This window comes from Haliotis rubra, unplaced genomic scaffold (genome assembly GCF_003918875.1).
Source record: "Haliotis rubra isolate DU_JTF1 unplaced genomic scaffold, ASM391887v1 Scf205, whole genome shotgun sequence".
Classification (NCBI taxonomy): domain Eukaryota; kingdom Metazoa; phylum Mollusca; class Gastropoda; order Lepetellida; family Haliotidae; genus Haliotis; species Haliotis rubra.
In genome coordinates this window covers 1,350,544-1,373,815 of record NW_025766059.1, presented here as the reverse complement: position 1 = coordinate 1,373,815, position 23,272 = coordinate 1,350,544, and the positions used below count along the sequence as shown (strand labels likewise).

The 23,272-nt window shown below is 37.7% G+C and overlaps 1 protein-coding gene across 1 annotated transcript in view; it reads left to right on the top strand.

Moving 5' to 3' along the window:
* Positions 1-23,272, top strand: part of LOC124276077 (cubilin-like) — a 165,742-nt gene that overhangs the window by 103,323 nt on the left and 39,147 nt on the right. The window contains exon 15 of the mRNA XM_046711733.1: positions 15,437-15,589. Coding sequence (XP_046567689.1) covers positions 15,437-15,589 — 153 coding nt within the window. The remainder of the gene's footprint in view (positions 1-15,436; positions 15,590-23,272) is intronic.

Sequence of the window (23,272 nt, the reverse complement as noted above, 5' to 3'; positions counted from 1 at the left end):
ACAATTGTTCAAAATAATTATGCTACTGATTTTGCTACACAAAGAGAATGATGCCCTTATAAGAGATGTGAAAGACTTCCGTTGTTCAAGAATGTCACGAATACTATAACACTTTAATTTCGTACTGATACGACGATTTCGTAATATACTATCTATATATATATTCTATTTTTATGTCAAGTGTTCTCGTCACGATATGGCTGAAATATTGCCGATGTGACGTTAAATAATAACTCACTCACTCACTCACTCACTCGTAATATACTACAAACAAAAAAGTATGGGAACACCTTCAAATATTATAGACATATAAACTTAAATGTGTTGGTAAATGCAACGTTTTGTGTGCTCAATGGGCAATTTAAACGACATTTTAGAACATGCAGTGAAGCAACTGATTCAATATTCGTTGAGTTTGAGTGAAATGAAACATTGTCAAAAACTGAGAAAAACAAGGACGCTAAAAAACTCCAACACCATGTTTGGTTCGAAAGCCCAAACACAACAGCCTAGTGCATGTGGAAGACAGACTTGTGACAGTCAGATCTATGCTTACAGTAAACGGACTCTTCAATGGACTCGCAACCCCACCTACCCTAGTTTGTCATTAGTAATGGGTATGTGAATATCAGTGTTTGAAATGCCGTCGTGTAACCACGTTTTAGATATACATATAACGTCATAATTATCATTAGTGTTTTATGATATTTGTATAGCATCAATATCCAACTCACCACAGCTGCTCATAGGCGCTATGTCAATTTCAACGGCACATCGTATTTTTCAATCTCAGCAACCTGCAGCTGGGGATCAACCAACTCTTGCAGCCATTTAGGCGCACCAAGTTAATGTGGCTCTCCGAACCTTACGAGGTACCCATTCACAGCTGGGTGGACTGGGACACATAATCACAGTACTTTGTCCAAGTTTACTGCACGTTGTTGTACTAGGTGTTTGCACGTATTCATGTGGCCACCATCTGGTCATATACCAACGGATTCGTGGGCTCTTTTAAGAGCACAGGGTTGTGTACTGTGCACTAGGGGTTGTGACAACACTGACAGAATCTGCACACAAAGTTGACGCAAAGGTTTTTTACACCCGATCATAGGTGGGCTCGACCCTCAAGCTCGCTGGATCACTTGCCTGGCGCTTTAGATCGCTCCCCATAATCATAATCACGTAGTTCTGTACAAACTAGATCTACTTTGTCAGTACGACAACGAACATTAGTATGTACAATACTTACACCTGAGGTGACAGGTCCTGGTTGAGGATGGCTATCTACACAACAGAGAAGTAATAATAGAGCTATCTGAATATCCCTTACCCCAAATGTCCCGACTAGCATCACCAAGTAGAAAGGAGACAAATCTATATTACCCTTTGTTCTGTTCAGATATTTACAATGAAATACGTTTGAAATACATAGATCCTTAGCCTTTAATGTCGGTGGCTAGCCCGGGTTTGTGTAGAGCAATATCATCTTTAATCATTTGTTAGTTCTAGCCCAGATTTATAGAATTTTCAAGAATTCATGAACATGTCATTTTAAATGGTTGACAGTTCAAACAACGGTGAAAATTAGCATTTGATTTTCTTTGGATAAGACACGTAGATCTGTATGATATAGTGGGTGAGTGAGTTACATCGGCAGTATTTCAGCCATAACGTGACTAAGAAAGTTATACATATATAGATGAATAAGAAGAAAGTTAGTAAATATACTTACCTGTCTGCAAAGGACAGTAAAGCAACTAGGTTATCACAGAAATACATTTAAAACTAGTAATTAAATCTAAAATACTTTAACTATAAATGACAAGACATTATTAAAACAGGCTATAGATCGCCAACAACTGAAGGTAGATCACCATACTAGAAACTATGGGGACATACAATACATTTGCTTCCTGCTTGGACCCTAGCTGGATTTACAACATCCCTTCAGCTGTTGGCATCTGTATGATATATTTTATGCCACAAGGATCCTTTGGAAAGCAGATCCATTACGACGGATGTTTATATTGTTTCCATGCAAACAGTCGACATGTAGAGGCCCCTTATTATGAAGACAACTATGTTTGAAAATATTGCACACATGATCTCCGTTTGTATGGAATAATACGCAGAAATATTTTCCATGTATACACTATGCAGTCAAGCTGTTCAATATCATGTAAACAGTTTCATTGCCTAAGGAACAGATGTTAATCCATCAAGTAAAGAATGACCTGTCTCTAAAACTTCATTGTCCCTAAGATATATTGTTTATTGATTCAAGGTAATAACGAGTAGCCATATACAAACAAGTCATACAGTGAACGTCTTTTTGCAGGTGCGTGCAATGTTACGCTCCGTGCTCAGAGGGAACCGCTGACTTTCACATCTCCTTACTACCCAGGCAACTACAGAGAGTATGCAGAGACATTCCAGTTCATTTTATGAACGATCTGTTCACCAGAATGAATGCTCATAAATAGCCACAAAGTTCATATCTATTGATAAATGCTTATGGCAATTGTTTATCCTTGATATGTAAGCACTGTAGACTTAATGTGATCAACTGATATGTGATATAACTATAAAGTTTATATGTTTAATTTTACATGTTGTTTAGTTCCAAATAACTTTAATTTACAGCTTAGAAAACTGTTTTTGGGACATCTATCCTGAAACAAGAGGCTACAAGACTGTGCTCGAAATGGTGTATTCCAATATCGAAAGCTCTCCTACCTGTGCATATGATGTCCTTACTATATACGTCATAAATAATGGTAAAATAGCTGTGTCACATTAAAAACTCATTCATCTGTTATATATTAACTATTTCTTAAATATGATTATATTATCATGCTTTTCATATTATTGGAGTTATTTCTTCTGAGGAAACAATATGATCACTGAGGTGCAGCAAGGAAGGAAACTAATTGAAATATAGAACATTATGTATAATGCTTGACAACGGTACAAGAATCTGTATCGAAACGTCGCACTCACAAATAAAAAGAAGTTGTTATCCATAAAGTTTGTTCTATATTGTACTTCCCAACTTCTAAAATGCCACTCAAAGAGGTTAACTAATTGAAAGTTTGAGAAAGCTGAAGTATTTTCAAAACAAGATTACTGGTAGGACAAATAAATTAATTTTTATGGTTGTAACAGTCGCTATCTATAACAGACCAAAGTTCAGGAACAACAGATATATTCCTTACATTTTGTCCACCCAGGTGATCAAAGTCAAGCCGATTCACATAGAATCTGTGGAGAAAGCAGATGGAATATTCTCATCCAATCAGACCAGCATTTCCATGCAGTGTTCAAGACTGATAGCAGTGAAACCAGAAGTGGTTTTCTAATTAGATACTATGAAAAAACTGGTAAGTAAAGTCATGACCCTAACTCTGCAACGTCGGTCTATAATCTCTACTGCATGTACCGCAAAATCTCTAAATCACCAACCTGGTTGTTTTTCTCCATTTCTACCTTGACAAGATACTTATATGGGCATGAACCAATAGATAACAGTAGATGTGGTCAATAATATGAAATTGTCTCTAATTGGTTTTTAGTTGCCTAAATGGTTAAAATCCGGGATCAGTAAAAACATCAAAACATATTTGAACCACTTCAAAAAGACAAAATGATCATCCAGTGCAGATCTCTCAGTCATTATTCAAAACGAATGATGACGTGTTTAATAACGTAGATTCGTTTGCGCTGGCGTGACAAAATTCAACATGCGTGATTCTTACATGACATAGTTGAATCTTTCAAAATACAAAGGTGCCCTGACTGACTTTCATACATGATATGGATGGTACAAATTGTACCCTTATTACAACCAGGTGCCAGAAGCTGCGGTGTACCTCTCGTTGCAACTTCTGTCGGCAAGACATTTACCTCACCTGGATATCCAAACACCTACTTCCTGTGAGTAACTGAACTACTGCATCGGTTAAAAGAAGGACTAGAGTTTCTTGTATTTGTAGCCCAGTGTTTAAAGTTACATAAATCAAGAGAGAGGATGTGTTGGATTTATTATTAAGCTTTCCACAATATTTTACTTCAAACTTAGTCATGCGTGCTCATCTGTACACACTCATGCGTTTGCATGTGTGAATATTTCGAACCATTCGGCAATATTGCATGAAACCTTTTTTAAGCAATTAACAACAAATGGGTCTGTTTGCAGGAGTCAGACTTGTACCTGGACTATTACAACAGAACATCAAAACCAAACCATTCAACTGGACACCATGGACTCGGTACTTCAGAACATCTCATCTCGTGAAACTTGTGACAACGATTATGTCGCTGTATACAACGGTCAATATGGTATGTAGAGACGTGTATATGTTTGTTTATTATGTAAAAAGACGGTCTGATGATGATGACTTAAGAGATACATTTTCTGTGTTTGTACAACGACATTCTACGTAGACAATCAAGCGAATACTTTTGTTAGTGTCTCTGCAAAGGTCTCCGTATTGCGACACACAAACAAACAAACAAAATCAGTGTTAATCTTTAAATTTAAAATAGAGTTGAAGGTATAAATAATAATACACGCCTTTGATATTTCCTCTGGTATTTCTTTATGTGCGATCATTGATGATCACGAGGTAAATGTTATTGATATAAACGATGATGGACAGCTAACTGCCAAATGGGCAGAAAAATGGGATGTATCGTTTAATACCAACAGTGAGTGAGTGAGTTTAGTTTTACGCCGCACTCAGCAATATTCCAGCTATATTGCGGCGGTCTGTAAGTAATCGAGTCTGGACCAGACAATCCAGTGACCGACAGCATGGGCATCGATCTGTGCAATTGGGAACCGATGACATGTGTCAACCAAGCCAGTGAGCCTGACCACCCGATCCCGTTAGTTGCCTCTTACGACAAGCATGGGTTACTGAAGGTTCATTCTAACCCGGACCTTCACGGGTCTTTAGTACCAATAAGACAAAGTCAAATTGCAGCCAACTCAAATGCCTAATCTAACCATGAATGGTAATGTCATTAATTCCGTTCAAAGCCATAAAGATTTAAACTTATACATCAGCATGATTGCTCATGAACGACTGTGCTAAAAAAAGTTGCACCAAAGGCTAATTGTTCGAGAAGTCTCAAATATCGTTTAAACCAAAAAACATTAGAAACCATGTACAGTTCATATTACCAGGGTTTTTTTTATTACTGTCGTCATATGTGGGATAATTGTACTAAACAACAAGCAGATATACTTGAAAAGCTCAATCTTGATGCTCTAAGAACCGTGTGTGTACATCATAAAATGTACAAAGAAACTAGGGCGGTGGGGTAGCCTAGTGGTTAAAGCGTTCGCTCTTCACGCCGAAGACCCGGGTTCGATTTCCCACATGGGTACAATGTGTGAAGCCTATTTCTGGTGTCCCCGCCGTCATATTGCTGGAATATTGCTAAAAGCGGCGTTAAACCATACTCACTCACTCACTCACAAAGAAACTAAGTGTCACCCGGGTGTCCTCCCATTACGCAGACAGCCAGTTCGCAGACACCTTAAAACAACAACATTTTCGGTTCAGTGAACAGATTATCTACTATCTGTTACCTACACATTATAGTGGATAGTCCAATTGAAACCTACCTATTGAAACCGGCCGATGGCATTCTATTCCAATAGAGGAACGAGAGAGTGAGTGAGTTAATATTTAACGTCACATCGGCAATATTTCAGCCATATCGTGACGAAAAATAGAGGAAAGATTATGTAAGCTGCGTAACGCTAACGTTGTTGGGGATGAGTTTCACTATCTCTTTAGATGTGAAAGCCTTCTCCAACAGCGAAATACCTATCTCGCGACATATATTTGTGATCTCCAAAAACATTCAATGTTAAAGAAATTATTATGTAATAAAACTACTAACCATCTAAAGAACTTAAAGTCATTTCTGATTGTATTGTATAAATCGCTTACTAAGTAATATTCAAATGATCATGTCCAGCCACTTGCCATGTATATATTTGTTTACCTATGTATTTATATATTCTCATGTACCACCGTTGGTTGGTTGAGAAATACACTTCTCTGTCTGTCTGACAGTGAGGAATAGTTACCTACACATTATAATGGAATAGTCCAAATAAAATCTCAGGAACAAACTGAAGTTTTATTATTTATTTTGAAAGCTGGACGAAAAGACAGTAATTTGAATTATTATTGCTGCAATATGAAAACAGTTTATTTTCATAAACCTTCTAGTCTAAGGGAGTCGGCATCATCATATTGAAAACATTAGCTTAGCTATTAGAAATTGCGACACTGTTGTATCAAATAAAGACAAATGTGAACTTAAATATTATTCATATGGAATACAGAATACACAATATTAGGATATATGACGAGTGCACTTAATAACGATTTATTTAGAATAAATATTTAAAATTTGACGCATCATGTCAGTGTGGCCATGGATGTGAGAATGTTTTTCATTACTTCCTTGAATGAACTCTTTTCACACTTACTGTGTTTTTAACGATGTATGCAGTGCCGTTGAGCATCTGCGATGGAAACTAGGCGCTCTTCAAACCAATCATTATTATTATGTCCATTGTATACTACTCAAAGACCTATATGGCTGAAATATTGCCGAGGTGACGTTAAATTCTAACTCACTCACTCACTCATTCACTACTCAAAGACATAAACTGTTGCAATCTTTAGAATGTATTGTTAAAATTAGAACACTGCTTGGTATTAATCGTATCTTACATGGCAATGCAAGTGTCTCATATACTGCAAATCAGAATGTTTTCAAATATGTACATGTCTATATCTCTCCAACAAAACGTTTTCTCAGTTAACTTCTGTTGTACATAGCTATTATTGGAAGGGGCCTTTTCTATCAATAAACACAATCAAACCTCTCAGTGACAAACCTGTTTTTATATTCAATAGTAATTGATAGTAAAATCAATTTTGAGAAGAGATATCATTTATCATTTAATCACAACAAAGTTCTATTTACCCACAATCAACTTCTCAGTAACGAACCTGTTGCAGGCTCACCCTGCTCTACTCACTAGACAGTGGACTGTTCCATTATACCCGTAGGTGGTTACCGTAATTAACCTTCTAGTTCAGTGTCTGTCAATTGGGTGTCTGTCAAATGGGTGTCTGTCAAATGGGTGTCTGTCAATGGGAGATAACCGTCACCCGTTGTGTCGTAGAAGATACGTTCATAAAATGACTATCTTTTACAAAATGGTCAATGACACTACGCGAAATTATCTTAGTAACCTTGTTCCGCCTAGAGTATCAGATGTCGTTGGTTGTCGGCGTGATGATTTAAATCTTCAGACTATAAACTTTAGATCTGTAAATTATGCGAGGTCCTTTCTTCCAGATACTGTTAAATTATGGAATTCATTACCAGCCGAACATAGGGAATCACTGTGCCTGTAGAGATTCAAAAATGTATTTTTAGACTATTCTAACATCTACAGTCATTTTGACTTAAATGTCTGTAGCAGATTTTGTCAAATCATACATGCTCGTCTCCGACCTGTATTTAGTGACCTTAATGCGTTCAAATATGAAAGATTTATATCTCCAACATCATCGTGTCGCCATAAGTCTTTACAACGATATAGGTCAAACTATGCATTTTTATACTAAAGGGTCTGACCTAAAATCAATTGTGTTAGGAAACCAAAACTCTTCCTCTACAGTAAACAAAGAATTTGTAATTTCAGTGCACTTTTTTATAAATTTAACAGGTAGATTTGATCCAAAATAACTTATTTATATGACATATACTGCTTATCAATAATTGGCGTTATTTCTCGTTTTTGCAACATTTTTATATCATTCAAATTGTACATTCATCATGACATGTGTACTCTTCCTTCCATTGTATCCCGGAGCGGTATTCATATATGCTTATGCTTGTTTACCAATCCGATTCCTTTCATTGGAAATAAATAATGTTTAAATCAACTTTAAACTACCGTGAAAGACAAATGTTTCAAGGTACTGTAACAACCAACAGCCAATAAAAACAGGGCATTTGGCACGTGGAAATGAGCCTCAAAACAAGAGGGAATCACACGCTCAGCACCGAGTGTGTCAAACGTGTGCATTAATGCTGGCCTGGCATCTTCACTGAACTGAAGCCACAATACGTCGATGACAGTGATGGGGAAGATTATCTAATACCAGAGGAAGCATTTGGCGTCATTTCTGCAGCGTTGTTAGATGATTCGCATGACGTCGTAAACGTTGAACTATTTAATCCCAGAAGCGTTCAGTGGGTGACAATTCAGGGGATCTTGCGGATCAGGGTAACACATAATAATTGTTCTTATTGAGAAACTGCTTTACAACTCGAGAAATGTATGGTGTGTTGTTATTGTGATGAAATCACGGCAGGTCTGCTCTGTTGTGAAAACGCTCTAAATAGGTCATTTGATAAATTTCGTCTCAGTACTTCACAGCATTCAAGTTCCTCTCCATCACCGGTGAATTCCCGTCTAGAACCATAGCCTAATGTAACGTTCATGGGTCCTGTTGTAAGCTCGGTGAAAAAGTACATATAACTTTCGGTGTACAGAACCGTCCTACACTTGCTCCCCACCCAAGTGTTGTCTGCTATAACTGAGACGTCGATGTCGATATTCTGGTGTCAGCTTGCACGGATGCTATAGAGGCGAATACACGCCTGTTGCTATGTATGGTACGGACTGTAAGGGTTGCTTGCCTGAGCCTGTGTTGGAGGTGCGTGGCTCGAATCAGTTGTTCGAATACCTCTCCATCTGTCATTTTCCCTTGAAGCGTGTCATGTCGAATTTGTTCAAGAACGACAAATAGTGATGTTGTTACTTTGCGTTTCTTCGATTAACATACTCGTTCTGGTAAAAATCCAAAATTAATTCACAAGTTTCCCAATGCAAACGTTTCATGTCACCTCTTAGTGTATTGGAATGGTCAAATGGAAGCTTTAATATTAAAATCATGCTGTCGTCAAGTTTGCACGAGTCATAGCTGTTGGTCTTCGTCAATTTTAAATGATGGTATTCAAAGTTCGGAGAATCAACATTTCTGACATTGTTGATAATATAATGTTCTATTATAGGTTCTTACCACCTCGGCACTTTCTGTGGCAGCCAAAAGCCTGTTTTTAACAGCGGTGGAAACACCTTGAGTGTTCGCCTGGAAACTGATTCATCACGAAACTACAAAGGTTTCAAAATGCTATACAAAGCAATACCGGGTGTGTATGCATTAAGCAGTTAAATTATAATCTAAAGTAAAGTTCCTTGTGAATTATATGTCTCATACACTTTGATTTAATTTATTTACTTATTTTTTATTTACCTCACTTACGCAGAGCATGCAGGTAACAAAAGTACTGTAAGTCCCCATGGACCCAAGTATGGTGATCTACCTTGTGTTGCTGGTGATCCATGGCACGTTTTGTCCTCTTCAATAATATCATGATTACATGTTAGTTTTACCTTATCTGTGATACCCTAGTATTTTTGCTGTTCAACGTTAACAGTTTTCTTGAATTTTATTGATCTTCAGTATGATAAATTATTTGGCTCGTCACGATATGGCTGAAATATTGCCGATGTGACGATAAACTTTAACTAACTGACTTACGTAAATGACATTATAATATCCAGTAAAGAGCAACCCGTTAATTCGCCTCATACAGTAAACTTGTGTATCAGTACCAAGTGAATAATGGAAGAAAACTATTTATCGCATATGCTTAACAAACTGTCGCAGTGCAGTGACGCCACCTCTAACTATCCCGGAGACTTGCTGTAATACCCCAATAATAGCATACAATGAAACTTTAGAGTGTCATGTTTGTGTGTACAAGGTCCGGGAATTATCAAGCATTGGGAAATTTGTCTCCAAGAAAAGGACCCTAAGTTTGTGTTCAGCAAACTACCAATGAAAATGTGAAAAGATGGTAATTTCAAAAGTAAACATACAGCTGTAAGGTTGTTGTTTAAATGACCAAAACTAGGCTCATACGAATGAAATAGATCATGGTGGTAGTTCCAAACTCCTCATGTTATTGTTCACTACATGTGAAGCATACTGTCATGTGCATACTGCGTCATTTTGTGCATGCAGTTAAGCAATAACAACACAATCTTTGTGATGATGAAAGTGTAAATAGTGTAAAATATTTTAGATTTTATGTGTATATATGTTTGTATGGCATGCTTGTCTCGTCTCCAGAAATGTTGCTTCATTAGCATCATATACCAACTATGTTTGCCTATGACGACAACATTAGCTGTCAGTTTAGACACAATTTGTCTATGCATTATTTCTGTATGAATCAATTGTTGACAGAAAAAAGGAATTCGAAAAAACTGTGAACGGAATTGTTAAATTTATTCATAATGCACTTTCGGTAGCAGTATGGACAAAATGGTAAATGATAAATGTCTATAAAATACGCCAATAATTCACGACACGTATGTTTATTTTTGCCTCCCATTGTAACTGATGTCAACACTGCCCCGGCAGGTCAGCTCAAAAATGTTTTTGTGTTTTAATGCATTGTAGATTATACAGATAACAACTGTTGCCCGACCTTGATTTATTTAGTATTCATTAGGCACCCTCTTGAGAGTTTAAACAATACTTTTGTCTTTTGTAACAAATATGTCTGGGTCCATGAAAAGCATACTAACACCACCCCGCATCCCACACAACCCCACACCCCCTCCAACCGTGGTGAAACAACAACCAAAAATTTTACAATTGCTACTGTTCTCCATTGTCAGCAACAACGTGCAGCTTCACGCTTCCCGCAGATTACAGTCCGATGGTGATTGTCTCCCCTGGCTATCCAAACAACTATGTAAAGTAAGTAAAGACTTGGATACAGATTGCCGGATCAAAATATGTATACACATATAGATACACCTCGCCTTAATAATGTCACCAAACTTAAATACGTATTTTATTACGTTTTTCCCTTTACTTGCAGTGGATTGGACTGTCAGTGGACTATAAATGCACCGATAGGAAGAAACATCACGGTGAAAGTTTTGTTTCTAGATTTGGAAAAGAGGTCATCGTGCGTGGATGATTATCTACTGTTTAAAGATGGTAGGTAAAGTAAGGATGCATGTTGTGTTCCTCTTGGAATTGAGTAAAACAGTTGTAGCTAAAGGTCTTTGACCTCCGGGTGGTAACAAGCAAAACAAGATTGCAATCTGGATATTTTCATGATCACTACATATATATATACGCTCCTTAAAAGAAACATATGATACTAATATATACAATTTCAAATATTTATTTCAAAATTATTGTTTGATCGTTTTGATGTGGCCGTTATAATGCCAGTTTTTTTAACATGGAATGAATGCACAGCCTTAAAACATATCTCACTTGAAGATTAGCAGATTAAATACCCTGTGTTTCTTTTTTGGTAGAGTATATTTGTGGCATGTTTTAAGAACTTAATTGCAATATGTCTTTGAGAATATTGGTTTCAAAGAGATCGGAGATTTCCTAGATAATAACGTTTTGACCAATTTGCAGTCAGGATGATGGTACTGTATATCAACTGACATACTTGTATGATTTTAAACCACGTGTATTAGACAATGGCAAAGACGTCAGGTCAGTTTTCTGTGACATAAGCAAGGCATTTGACAAGGCACAGTGAAATTAGAAGCTTATGGTAGTAAGGGTAAGTTACTTTATTGGTTTGCCAGTTATAAATATTGTAATCAGCTATGTTGTCACAGCCTAGCTGTGTTGTCAAAATACAGCCTTATTGTCACAACCAAGTTTCACTCCCACACAGCATTTTTGTCACCCAGCCTTTTTGTCACAACTCTGCCTTATTGCCAACACGAGGCTTATTATCAAAACGAGGCTTTTTGTCACCTAGCCTTATTTCCCAATCAAGTGATCTGCTGTTACAAACATCACATCAAAGCAGGAATTCCATTACGAATATTTGGTACAAACAAACTATAGGAAAATATGCAACCCTCACCACTAAAAAGCGAAATCAATATTCTGTTACAATTATCGAAATCAAGTAGTCGGGAAAGGTTCCTGTTATCAGCTGTAATCGATGATGATATAGTGTATGCCAAAGGGTTGTATTTCTAACAGTGATCATAACTGAGTCACAATTTGATGTTAACTTAAAGAAATATCTTATTCTCTTTGTATATCTTCAGTATGTATTTAATGTTATATCGAATATTAGATACGAATAATTCACTTACGACATTTCATATTCGAGAGAATGTTATCTGATTGTACACTGAAGACATCGTATACGTATTACTACATTCATTAATTAATTAAAGATGCAATATTAATACATTTACGTTTCAGGTACGACGACCGATGCTCACCAACTGGCAAAGATTTGTGATAGTAGGTCTGCTCCCATCGTAAGCTCCAGTAACCATATGACCATCAGGTTTCACTCAGACAGTTCTTTCACAGGAGGAGGCTTTCGTTTGCAGTACTCATCTGGTAATAATCACTGCAACTGCTTTTAACTTTTTTACACATTTATGGTGACCAGACGAATATGAGGTCCAGAAAAAGATACAATATCGATGATCAGAAAAAGGCATAATTTCCTCACGACTACAGAGACCCATCATGTGAGAAACCTTTGTCTGCCTTTACCCTGTTCCCCATAAGAGTAACTTTGAACTTAAAGATTTTGAATCATCATACTGAGCATCCAGGCTTCACTTGAATATACTCCATTACCCCTAAGGTGTGTTGATATTCATACCATCCAGTCCCTCGTGGTTTTACATTTTTATGAACTGTCAATGATTTTCATGTTTATTATTTCACTCGGTTGGCTTTATGCTGTTACAGCTTCACTCTGTGGACTGTCAGATCTTTCCGCATCTTCTTTCACATGGAAGTATATGACCTCTCCTGGCTATCCTTCGAACTATGACAAGTAGGTGCCTACTTTTCTTGACAAGTGAATAAAGGTTAACCAGTTAGTTAATATTAGCAAATAATACGTGGTACTTAGCACTACACACATGACCGGTAGGCAGCACTCCACACGTGTTTACGATTTAGCACTGTAAACGTGACTTTGATGCTTGCACTAAATACGAGGTAAGTAGGTGTCACTACGCAAGTGAATTGTAAATAACTTTTCTCATGAATTGGGAAGTATTTGAATGGTTTTCTTTTCTTCACGAACACTGCCGTTGTGATTCTCCTATGACTGTGGTAAAATTGTCATTACACCAAAGGCCGTTGAAAAGCCAAAGGCCTTATTTACATACATATATGGGTTTTATATTTAAAAAATAAACATTTGAAGAAATCACGTTCTTATGTATGTTTGCATGATACCACTTTATCTACACAAATTCTATTTTCAGCAATGTAAACTGCCAGTGGAAAATTAGAGCACCCGTTGGATATGACATTAAAGTTGAAATTCAATATTTGTCTGTGGAATATTCGTCATTGTGTTCAAGGGACTTTGTTGTCTTCAAGGACGGTAAGCACATTTTACACACGTACACAGGTTCCTCAGACGAATATAATCATAGTGGTCTTCGTCCCGATTTGGCTACCTGTTACTTCTGAGACGAAAAACCTAAAAGAATCCAATCCATGTTGTCAGTATATCGACAAGAGTAGGCAAATGGCCGTCAGATCAAATTAAGCGGTTTTCGATGTAGATGGGTGGGTTTTTTATTATTTGAAAACACTTTAGGACTTCATGTGTTATAACTGGCACGTGTATTCTGTCACAGTTATTCCAAACATGTTCTATAAGCATCAGCTTCATTTGAATACTGGCATGCATATGTATATGCCTCAGAACTGATAACACTAAGTGAGAAAATATCTTTCTTCAAGGTTCGTCGTATTTGGCTCCTCAGTTGGGTAAATATTGCGGCGTTTACAGCAACAAGCAGGTCGTCAGCTCCAGCAACTATATGACTATCATCTTCCACACTGACGGCTCTACCACGCAACCAGGTTTTAGTCTGAAGTACAAAGCTGGAATATTTCTTTCAACAACAACAACCACGGGTACAATAATTGTGTTTTGGTGCTTAATCATTTATCATATGGGTGTAAGAAGAATGTGTAAGAAGATTGTGAGGGCTGGGGCTGGGGCTGGGGGAGCTATCGTGTTCGGTTTGAGGTATATAATGGTGCTTGGGGATGGCATTGACCAAAGAGACGTAACATTTTCTTCATCCCTTGTTCAGGCAAAATCACATGTTACACACTTTAACCTCACGTTTACAGATGGTGTTGCGAAACAATATTGAAATGCTACTTATATCAATACATAGAACACACACCATTATGTAGGTGCAGGGAACCTACATAAGAGAATATATCGACTTTCCGTCAAAAAATATATTTTGCATTTAGGTCCTAGCCATTCTGTATTTAGATTTGAATAAACAACAGCTATATCCTACTCTATTTTTTTATAACTCTGAAAGCACTTCCCAACTTCCGCCGCTTTTGTGACTGAAATAGCCATCGCTTCCAATTTTGTTTATACAGAGAGTCCGCATGTTTCTAATTGTGGTAGTTCATTGCTCAGCGCCAGCAAATACTCCTGGAGATATCTGTCATCTCCTGGGTACCCATACAACAATTACGTCAAGTAAGTAGATATGTAAGTTACTACAGTGACTCCTTCGATCAAAAAATGTTCTGTCCTGACCCTGCATCTTCACAACGCTAGAAGGAATCACTTAATCCGTGATGACTTCAGATGATCCAGATTTTGAATCATTTTGAGGGTTTTCTTGCATGAAGGCATCACGATAGGCATACCCGTATGCTCGAGAATTGATGTTATTTATCACCTTCCTCTGTTCGGAACGTTGCGAAGGCTTTATGCATTAAGTCTTGCCATATCCATAGTTTCAGGGTGTTGGTATTATTGATAATTATCAGGACGAACACACCAAATATTGATTTCGAGTGGTGTAGAAAAAAATATCTTTGAACAAAAGAATCTTGTGGTCATTCAGCAGGTTTTTGCGTGTAGTTCTGTGAGCTGATTGTCATGCCGCCCTCACAGTGTTATATGTCATCTAATCGTTTCATTTCTTTCTTAAAAGCAACGTATATTGCGAGTGGACAATCTCTGCACCTGTTGGATATAAAGTAAAGGTTGAAGTTCAGACTATTTCTATGGAATACGATACATCCTGTTCTAAGGACTACGTGCTCTTCAGAGATGGTAAGTACAATGTTCCTTTTAACAAAAATACTTCAGTATAAGTTTAGTCATACTTTTCTTCGAATTAAATTGGTTTACAATTATCACTGGTCAATAATTAGGATATTTAGCCTGAAGTTGGCTTCAGTGTTTCTATCATGAGTATCTCTTTTAACCGGCAGCGCAATGATTCTTTGTATTTTTCAAGGTTCCCCGTCTTATGCCACTCGGTTGGGTAAATACTGTAATGACGTCACCGGCTACATCATCAGCTCCCGCAACACCATGACCATCACTTTCCGCACTGACAGTTCTATCACAGACAAGGGATTCTCTCTGAAATACATTGCGCGGACGGCAGGTACTTGATTTTGTATTGATGTGAATGCGTTTCGTCTTTCGTGAACTAACGTATTTAAACACATTTCTTCACATAGCTGCTTTCAAATCATTTGAAGAATATTTATACATGACAACCCACAGACGTATTCCACAGAACCATCAATATATAAACATCTCTGAAAAAAATTAAACTTGAATTGCGCTAAACCTTTTTTGGAAGTTTATTATGTGTAAATATAGTACAATTGATTGTACCATTATGTTCTTCCATCTAGAAGATGGAGGGCAAGAGTTGCATTTATCCGTACTCTGTTATATTAATTATTTGTATGTGTGTCGCTTAAGGACTGGCTACTCTTTTGTGTATATATATGGTCCAGATAGGTGTTACCTTGATGAAATATCTGATAAAGTGATAAATGTAATGCAATGAATGATATTGGACATGGTATGTTGTTTTACAAAATCAAACATCTAATTCTCTGAATTAACACATCGATATATCAAACCACGTCAATATATATGAGAAAAGCATTGACTATTTTCGAAAGGAAACAGTAAACCTGATATATGTATTTATTATGAAAGGTCAGTATACCATCCCTTTTTGTAGACTTTTAAATAGTGAACTGACCCGTCTCTCCTAGAACATCATCAAAGAGAGGCAGTGAGGTAACCTTGTGGTTTAAAAGATCGTTCGTCATGCCAAGGACACGGGTTCGATTCCCCACATTAGTAAATAAGTGAAGCTGGAATATTGCTTAAAGGGGCGTTAATACATACTCACTCACTCATCATCACAGAAACTCCACACGAACTGTTGCGGAACTGTTTGATACTAAAGAAATACTTCTTTGTTTCAGGGTGTGGCGAAGATGATACGATAAGCTATGGGACAAAATTTATTGAATCGCCGAATTATCCTCTGTCCTATCCCGAGTAAGTACATGGCACACTTTTTAGGACAAACCCGGCAACACAGAGGTAAAAATTTGGGGGATAAAACCACAACGATTTTTTCATAGTTTCGTGCTTTTCATTTGCTATCACTTCAAAAACAATACTATGAACCTTTCGTTTGTCTGCATGCTAAGCGGATTCATACAGTTTGCACATTAGTCAAGTTTTAGGAGTCATACCCCAAGGAACAGAAGAAAGAAATACACAAACAATCCTTACAATTTACTTGGTCAAGGAATATATGATACATATGATACATTTCATAAAAAACAACCTGATACATTAAAGCAACTTCTTTGAGAGTCATTAGTCGGAGCAGTAAGGTTGTATGACAATATATAAAGGAACAGCTTCTTTATTTATAAAGAAGTTGTTCATCCATATATTGTTGTCCTTCCTTAAATTAAATCAGAAAATTACGAGATCGATTAACAATCCAGGCGAAGGAATACATACTGTGGTATGACGTGTATCACTGGGTTGTTTCATTCCAAGTGATCTCAGCACGATGAGTTCATATGACCAAAATGGAACATATATAATGGCAATGCCTGTGATAGTGAGTTATGATACAAGTGGTCGTCAAATGATGCAATAATTTGTTTCAACTTCTGTGCCTAATTTCTCTTATTTTCATATGTACATGCGGAACACATGGCTAATACCAATGTCTGTTTCAATTTAAGCAATGCGGACTGTGAGTGGACAATCAGCACATCCATTGACGGATATGTAATCCATGTTGAAGCGGTCTATTTCAACATTGAGTACGGCAGCACGTGTTCCTATGATTATGTACAGCTCTATGATGGTAATGACTTAGGATTAGTCATGGTTATCCTAGAATTCGGTAAAAGAGACAGTTGCCTAAATTGAATTTAAGCTGCGTCCTTTTCACCAAAGGAGAAAACGTCAGCGACCTGTGTGACTTCGAGTTTTCCTCCAGTTTTAAGCTGACACGCTGTTAAGCGGATCTGCTGTCCACTTTGACGAAGCACACAATAGACACAGGTCTTGCTTTAAAGCATTATTTGGATAATCAAGTATTGTGATTTGTGCGAACTCATTTGAGATTATTGAGATTTTATTTATACTTTTTTACGATAAATATGGTTGATGGAATTGAGGAACACTAGATAGTAAAGTAAAATTGTCATCCCCAAATAAGAACAAATTAAATACTTTTTCAAAGCAATGTATCTCCTAACAAATGTTTGTAACATTAGCTGGTGTAATTTGTTTATTTATCATACACTTCTCAAATGTTACGTTCTGTTAATAGTCACGAGTTATGAACGCTCGATCGGTCGATGGTGTGGAAAAGATGGACCAAATACACAGACTACAGGGCAGACAATGAAGGTTAAATTCAACTCGGATGGTTCGACTTCCCTCGAAGGATTTAAGTTGTCATTTACAGCCGGTGAACCAACATCTGGATGTATGTTTAGTTTTATTCGTTCCTTTCAAAATGCACTAGGGTAACCCAGAGGTTAAAGCATTCGCTCGTCACACCAGGGGCCAGGATTTGATTCCCCTTCAAGAATGAAACTCAGTTTTGGTTTTTCCCACCTTGATATTGTTGGAATCTTGCTAAAAGTGGCGTGCAAAACATACTTACTCAAGGCAGCCTTAAAGCAATCAGACATACACTGACCCAGTGTCAAAATATTAAGTCACGGGTTTAGCGGATGTAATTGTCGTTTCATCGTAATTGTCCTTTGACCAACATGTATGTCAGGTCATGGTGAAGCTGATCTAATAGCAGGTGATGACTAAATGGTTTTGTGTCATACTGTGGTATAAGTGGGTATATTTACTCTTGTTTAAAACATCACGGTTCCCATTTTGTACACAAGAACCGCCTCCCTTGACGTTATACATCAACTGAAGTCTCCACAACCACCGCAATATCAGACAAATCAGGGTTTGACATCATCTTGACATAGTCGGAAGATAAAATAGTCCTGGCCGGTTGTAATGGAACCCATTATAGTTAGAACGACACGATTATGTTGCAATATAAATATACATGTTCTCAAAAGTTTAGAATTCCATCTCACAACAATGCTTACAAAATAGTCGTTATTGTTTGTTTGTTTTTGTCGTTGCTTTTGTTTTGTTCTTGTTTGTTTTGTTTTGTTGTGTTTTGTCGTTTCATTTTCATTTTCATTTCGATTCAGCTATCGCGTCCACGAACATCGCAGCCATACTTGGAGGTGTATTTGGCGGTATCACAGTTGTAGCTATTGCAACCTGCTGCTGCTGTGGACTTTGTTCCAGGAAGAAATCCATTCCCAACGACCAACAGCAGAGGAACAGATCATATGAAGGCACCGTCTCTTTCATCAACGTCCCCAGCAACCTGCAAACTACGCCTACTGCACCTACTGCACCTACTGCTCCTACTGTTTTGCCATTCATGTCCCCACCACCTCCTTCTTACAATGATGTCGTGAAGGATGATCCTCCACCGTACTATCAGGCAGTTCGAATATCAGACATACAGCCGGTTGTCACGTCATCCCCTAGCGGTGCATCTGAGCATCAAGGGATAGATAATCCAGCAGGCCCTATATAAGATTCACATGACGTACATGTTTGTATTACTGATGTAAAAAGAAAAAGACACATACGTGAATACCCATGCACAAATCAGTGTCTTCATCCATGTCAATTTTATTTTTGGCGGATTAGGGTGGTGATATATTTTATATATATACTGAACCGCAAAAGAAACCCGAAACGAAAGAGGTTTCTTAAACCACAGACTATAACTTTGCTCTAATTATCAATCAAAACTGAGGATTGCGTTTAAACTTGACAATTATGGTTAACAAATGTTCGGGAATCACATTTGGAGTTCACACACACAAATTCACCGAAAATGGTACCATTAAGTGTTGCTCTGGCAGTATGGACACGAGCGTTGCCTTGCTGGAAGATGTGATTTCTGCGAGGTTCAAAATGTGGTACAACGCGGCGGTCTTATGACTTAATCAGTATAGCGAGCAGCTGTCACGCCATTTATTCGTCCTGGACCATGATTCCGGAACACCACGGAGCCAACTCTCTGTTTCAGATCGATTGCACCCCACGCCATGATGCTTGGACCACCCAAAACCGTTCCCCATGCCTTCGCCATACTCTCACTCTGCCATCAGCTGTCGAAACACAGTACAGGCTTTCATCAGAAAACAGCACAGTTCTTCATTCTCGACAACGTCAATTTCGATGCTGAGTTGCCCATTGCAATCGGTTTGGGCGGTAACGAGCGGTCAGGACAGGACCACGATATGGTCTGTGACAGTAGAGGTTTCTTTCGCGCAAACGTCGACGCACTGTATCGGCACTAATGGGTCTCTTATGAGTCACAGTGGTCTGGCGAGCTGTCTCCGTGGCTCTGGTGAAGCGATCCTGCAGATGATTGCGCACAATCTGTCAGTCTTGACGTTGTGATGTTACTGCAGGTCGGGGATGCTGTTAGTGGCCTGACACCGTTCCTGCAGTCGGTAGATGTCCTAACATGAACATTAAAATGATTGGCTACCCTCCGTGCAGTTTGGCAAGTTTGCAATCGTCCCGACGCTTGGCTCCTCTCTTCTCTCGTAAGTCGTGGTATGGCGATTGTGCCAACACAAGAATGATTTCAGGCGAGTTTGGGACTCGCTTTCATTCGTAGGGTTGTCACGATCTGAACATGCATTTTCCTTTTTACGAATGTCATACGGAACCTTTTCCCACGTCTATCTTTTTAGGTACGTTTGGTCGATATGCTTTTTCAGCAGAAAACACACTGTCAATTTGGATTGAAAAACATGTTAACAACACGGTACAATGACAATAAAAACACCACCTTGTAAGAACAAAATTATTGCATTTGGTTTTCAAAAGTCGCGTTTCTTTTTTCGGTTCAGTATATTAAAGAACGAATAAACTTTGTTTCTATGTACACGTTTAACCATTACACATGAAAGACGTGTGGTTAGTCTTAAGCGGAACACCAAATTCATTCTTTGAAAACTTATGGTTAATTAATACCGAGCGATTAAAAACGAAACCACAGACAGGTTACGTAACTCTGTCGCCAGAGCAATGCTGCGAACCAGAAGTGACGTACTGAGAGGATGGATTTTCAGTTAGTTGTATATAAAGTAAAAAATAACAAGCTCGTCATTTTGCTGATTTCTCGACGTCAAGGAAGACATGCCGAGTCGTTGTGTTGCCGTAAATTGCTCCCAGGGGTCGGATGATGGTGTCACCATACACAGATTTCCACCGGACCCCGCAGTTCGCGCTAAATGGGTTATGTTTGTGAGTGCGAAGCGAGCGTTGTGGAGGCCTGGAACGATATCTTACTTGTGTTCAGATCACTTCACGGAAGTTACAAAAATCAAAACTACGTACTAATTGTAGTAGAATATGTATATGATTGATGACCAAAAGAATTTTGCATGACACAACTTGTAACATAACGATTTCTTCCTCGGAAGCGAGGTTGTGGTCAAAGTCCCAATAATATTGTAAGTAGTATTATATTGACACCCACCTCGCTTCCAAGAGAGAAATTGTTATGTTATAAGGTATGTAATGCGCACTCCTATTGGTCATCAATCAGATACATATTTTACTACCAGTAGAAAGTAGTTTTGATTTTGTAACTCGGTGAAAATAAACCTAAATAGCATTTATTCTCAGACTGGCGGATGTTCGCGACAGGGCGCAGCCATTGTTTTAAAATCGTGACGTCAAAAGTCTGTTTGAGAATCAATGAGATAATGGTTTGTTTTCATCAAGTTAGAAAATCAAACTACTTTCCACTCGTAGTTAAATATGTATTTGAATCATGACCAAAATGATTTTGCGTAATACAACTTGTAACATAACGATTGCTTCCACGGAAGCGTGGTGGGGGTCGAAGTGACAGTATCCATCAATATCCACATAAAAGAACGATATGCCATTCATCTGCAGTTGACAAATAATCCTCATGTCATGTGTCTTTTAACAGTCTAATATACGAAAAAGTGATATATCGTTTTAGGTTTTTCACATTGGTGTGTAGTCCCATTGGTCACCCAAGATAGCACACCTGGCAACTAATTGCATGATATCCGCCATTCTTTAAAAAGGTAATTTAGTTAGCTAATAATGAGCAATCAATCAATCTATTGGCAGTTCATGCTTTGGAAGAAGGACGTTGTTTTTACACAGACACTTTACGACAGGGTGTATTCAGTATACATTAGTAAATCCACATACATAAAGACTACCTTTTAACAAATCCGCTGTGCAAGATAAAAGCAATTAATGAGTCAGCATTTTATTGGTTAATCCTTTGAATCGATGTTTGTTTTTGTAACGCAGCTGATAATTCCTCTTGCTGCATTTCAATGCGCATATTAAATAAGATGTAATCCACTTGCCACATCAGTCCTTAATTCATCGTTATGAGTATTTACTCCAGATACGAGAAATGCCAAATGGGAACCTTTGTCGGGTTATCTGAGTGGTGTTGCCACTAATTACACCTGTTATAAATTCATTAACTGACCATCAAGTGAATGATGACAAATAACATGTGTATGTGTACCACCAAAGAAGGGTTACAACAAGAGAGTAGTAATCGCTGTATGCATGCACGTTTGATTGCCTGGAAAAAATCATGGGCCGACACTGTTTTAAGGATATGAACTGAACTTCATTATTGCATAAGCATTTGCTGTGTACTGAGTTAAAAATTGTTAATACCCATTTACTCAAGTATATTTTTAGACTTTTCTAACAATGGCAAAGTGGTGTTGTTTAGCTTACGGATTCAAATACATCAAATGTGTGTTTTCAATATCATAGTAGGAAATAAACATTGTATATTTACATAACATGATAAAATATTGAGTCAAAAAACACTGAAAATAGGATCAAACTGGATCCACCCTTCCTATTGTCCAACTGCGATTTTGACAGAATAGTTTATGAAAACAAGTTGTATCTCGGAAGCTAGGCAAATCAGGTGACAAGATCAAATGACAGTAGACTGTGAAAACATAAAGATTTCAATTTACACATCAATTGTCACGATTTCAGGTTTAGACAAAACTGTAAACAAGATAATCTACCCTCGGAAATGTACATGAGTTCTACATCGCCCCTCATAGGTATACCTCACGTTACGACACGAAGACGCGTCCCTTTGATTGGTTGAAATTTCGTTCGCGGGAGAGAATTGTTCACTGTTGTCAAACAGGTCGATTTAAGTTAATTTAATGTCGAAATGAGTAGCTTTAATGACGGAGTTTCATTTATAACGATGCTAATAAATGATATATGCATTTGTACCCCCTAGAGTATATGTGATCTTTAAGTACGTCTACATTAGAGCCAATTTAAAAAAATCGATTTCCTTGACTTATTTGCATATTGGCAAGGTTATAAAATATGTCCCCATTTACGTGGAAATTTAAATGTACCTCTGACAAGATGTCTTTGTGGTGAAATGTACGCAGCGGTGGAATTTCTTGGGTTTGATGGTTTTTTTATTAAAATTCTGTAAAACAGAATTTACCAAATATGTCTTATGTTGATAGTTGAACTTCGAATATCCAAGAAACAGATGTCACGCTTTAAAAGTGAAAGATCTTTAACCGACTGTTCGTTTTTCAATATAGATTCTCCAAAACATGTGATAATTGTGAAAGGATATCCAACAATGGCTCAGAGGCAGAAAAAAACCCAGAAAATC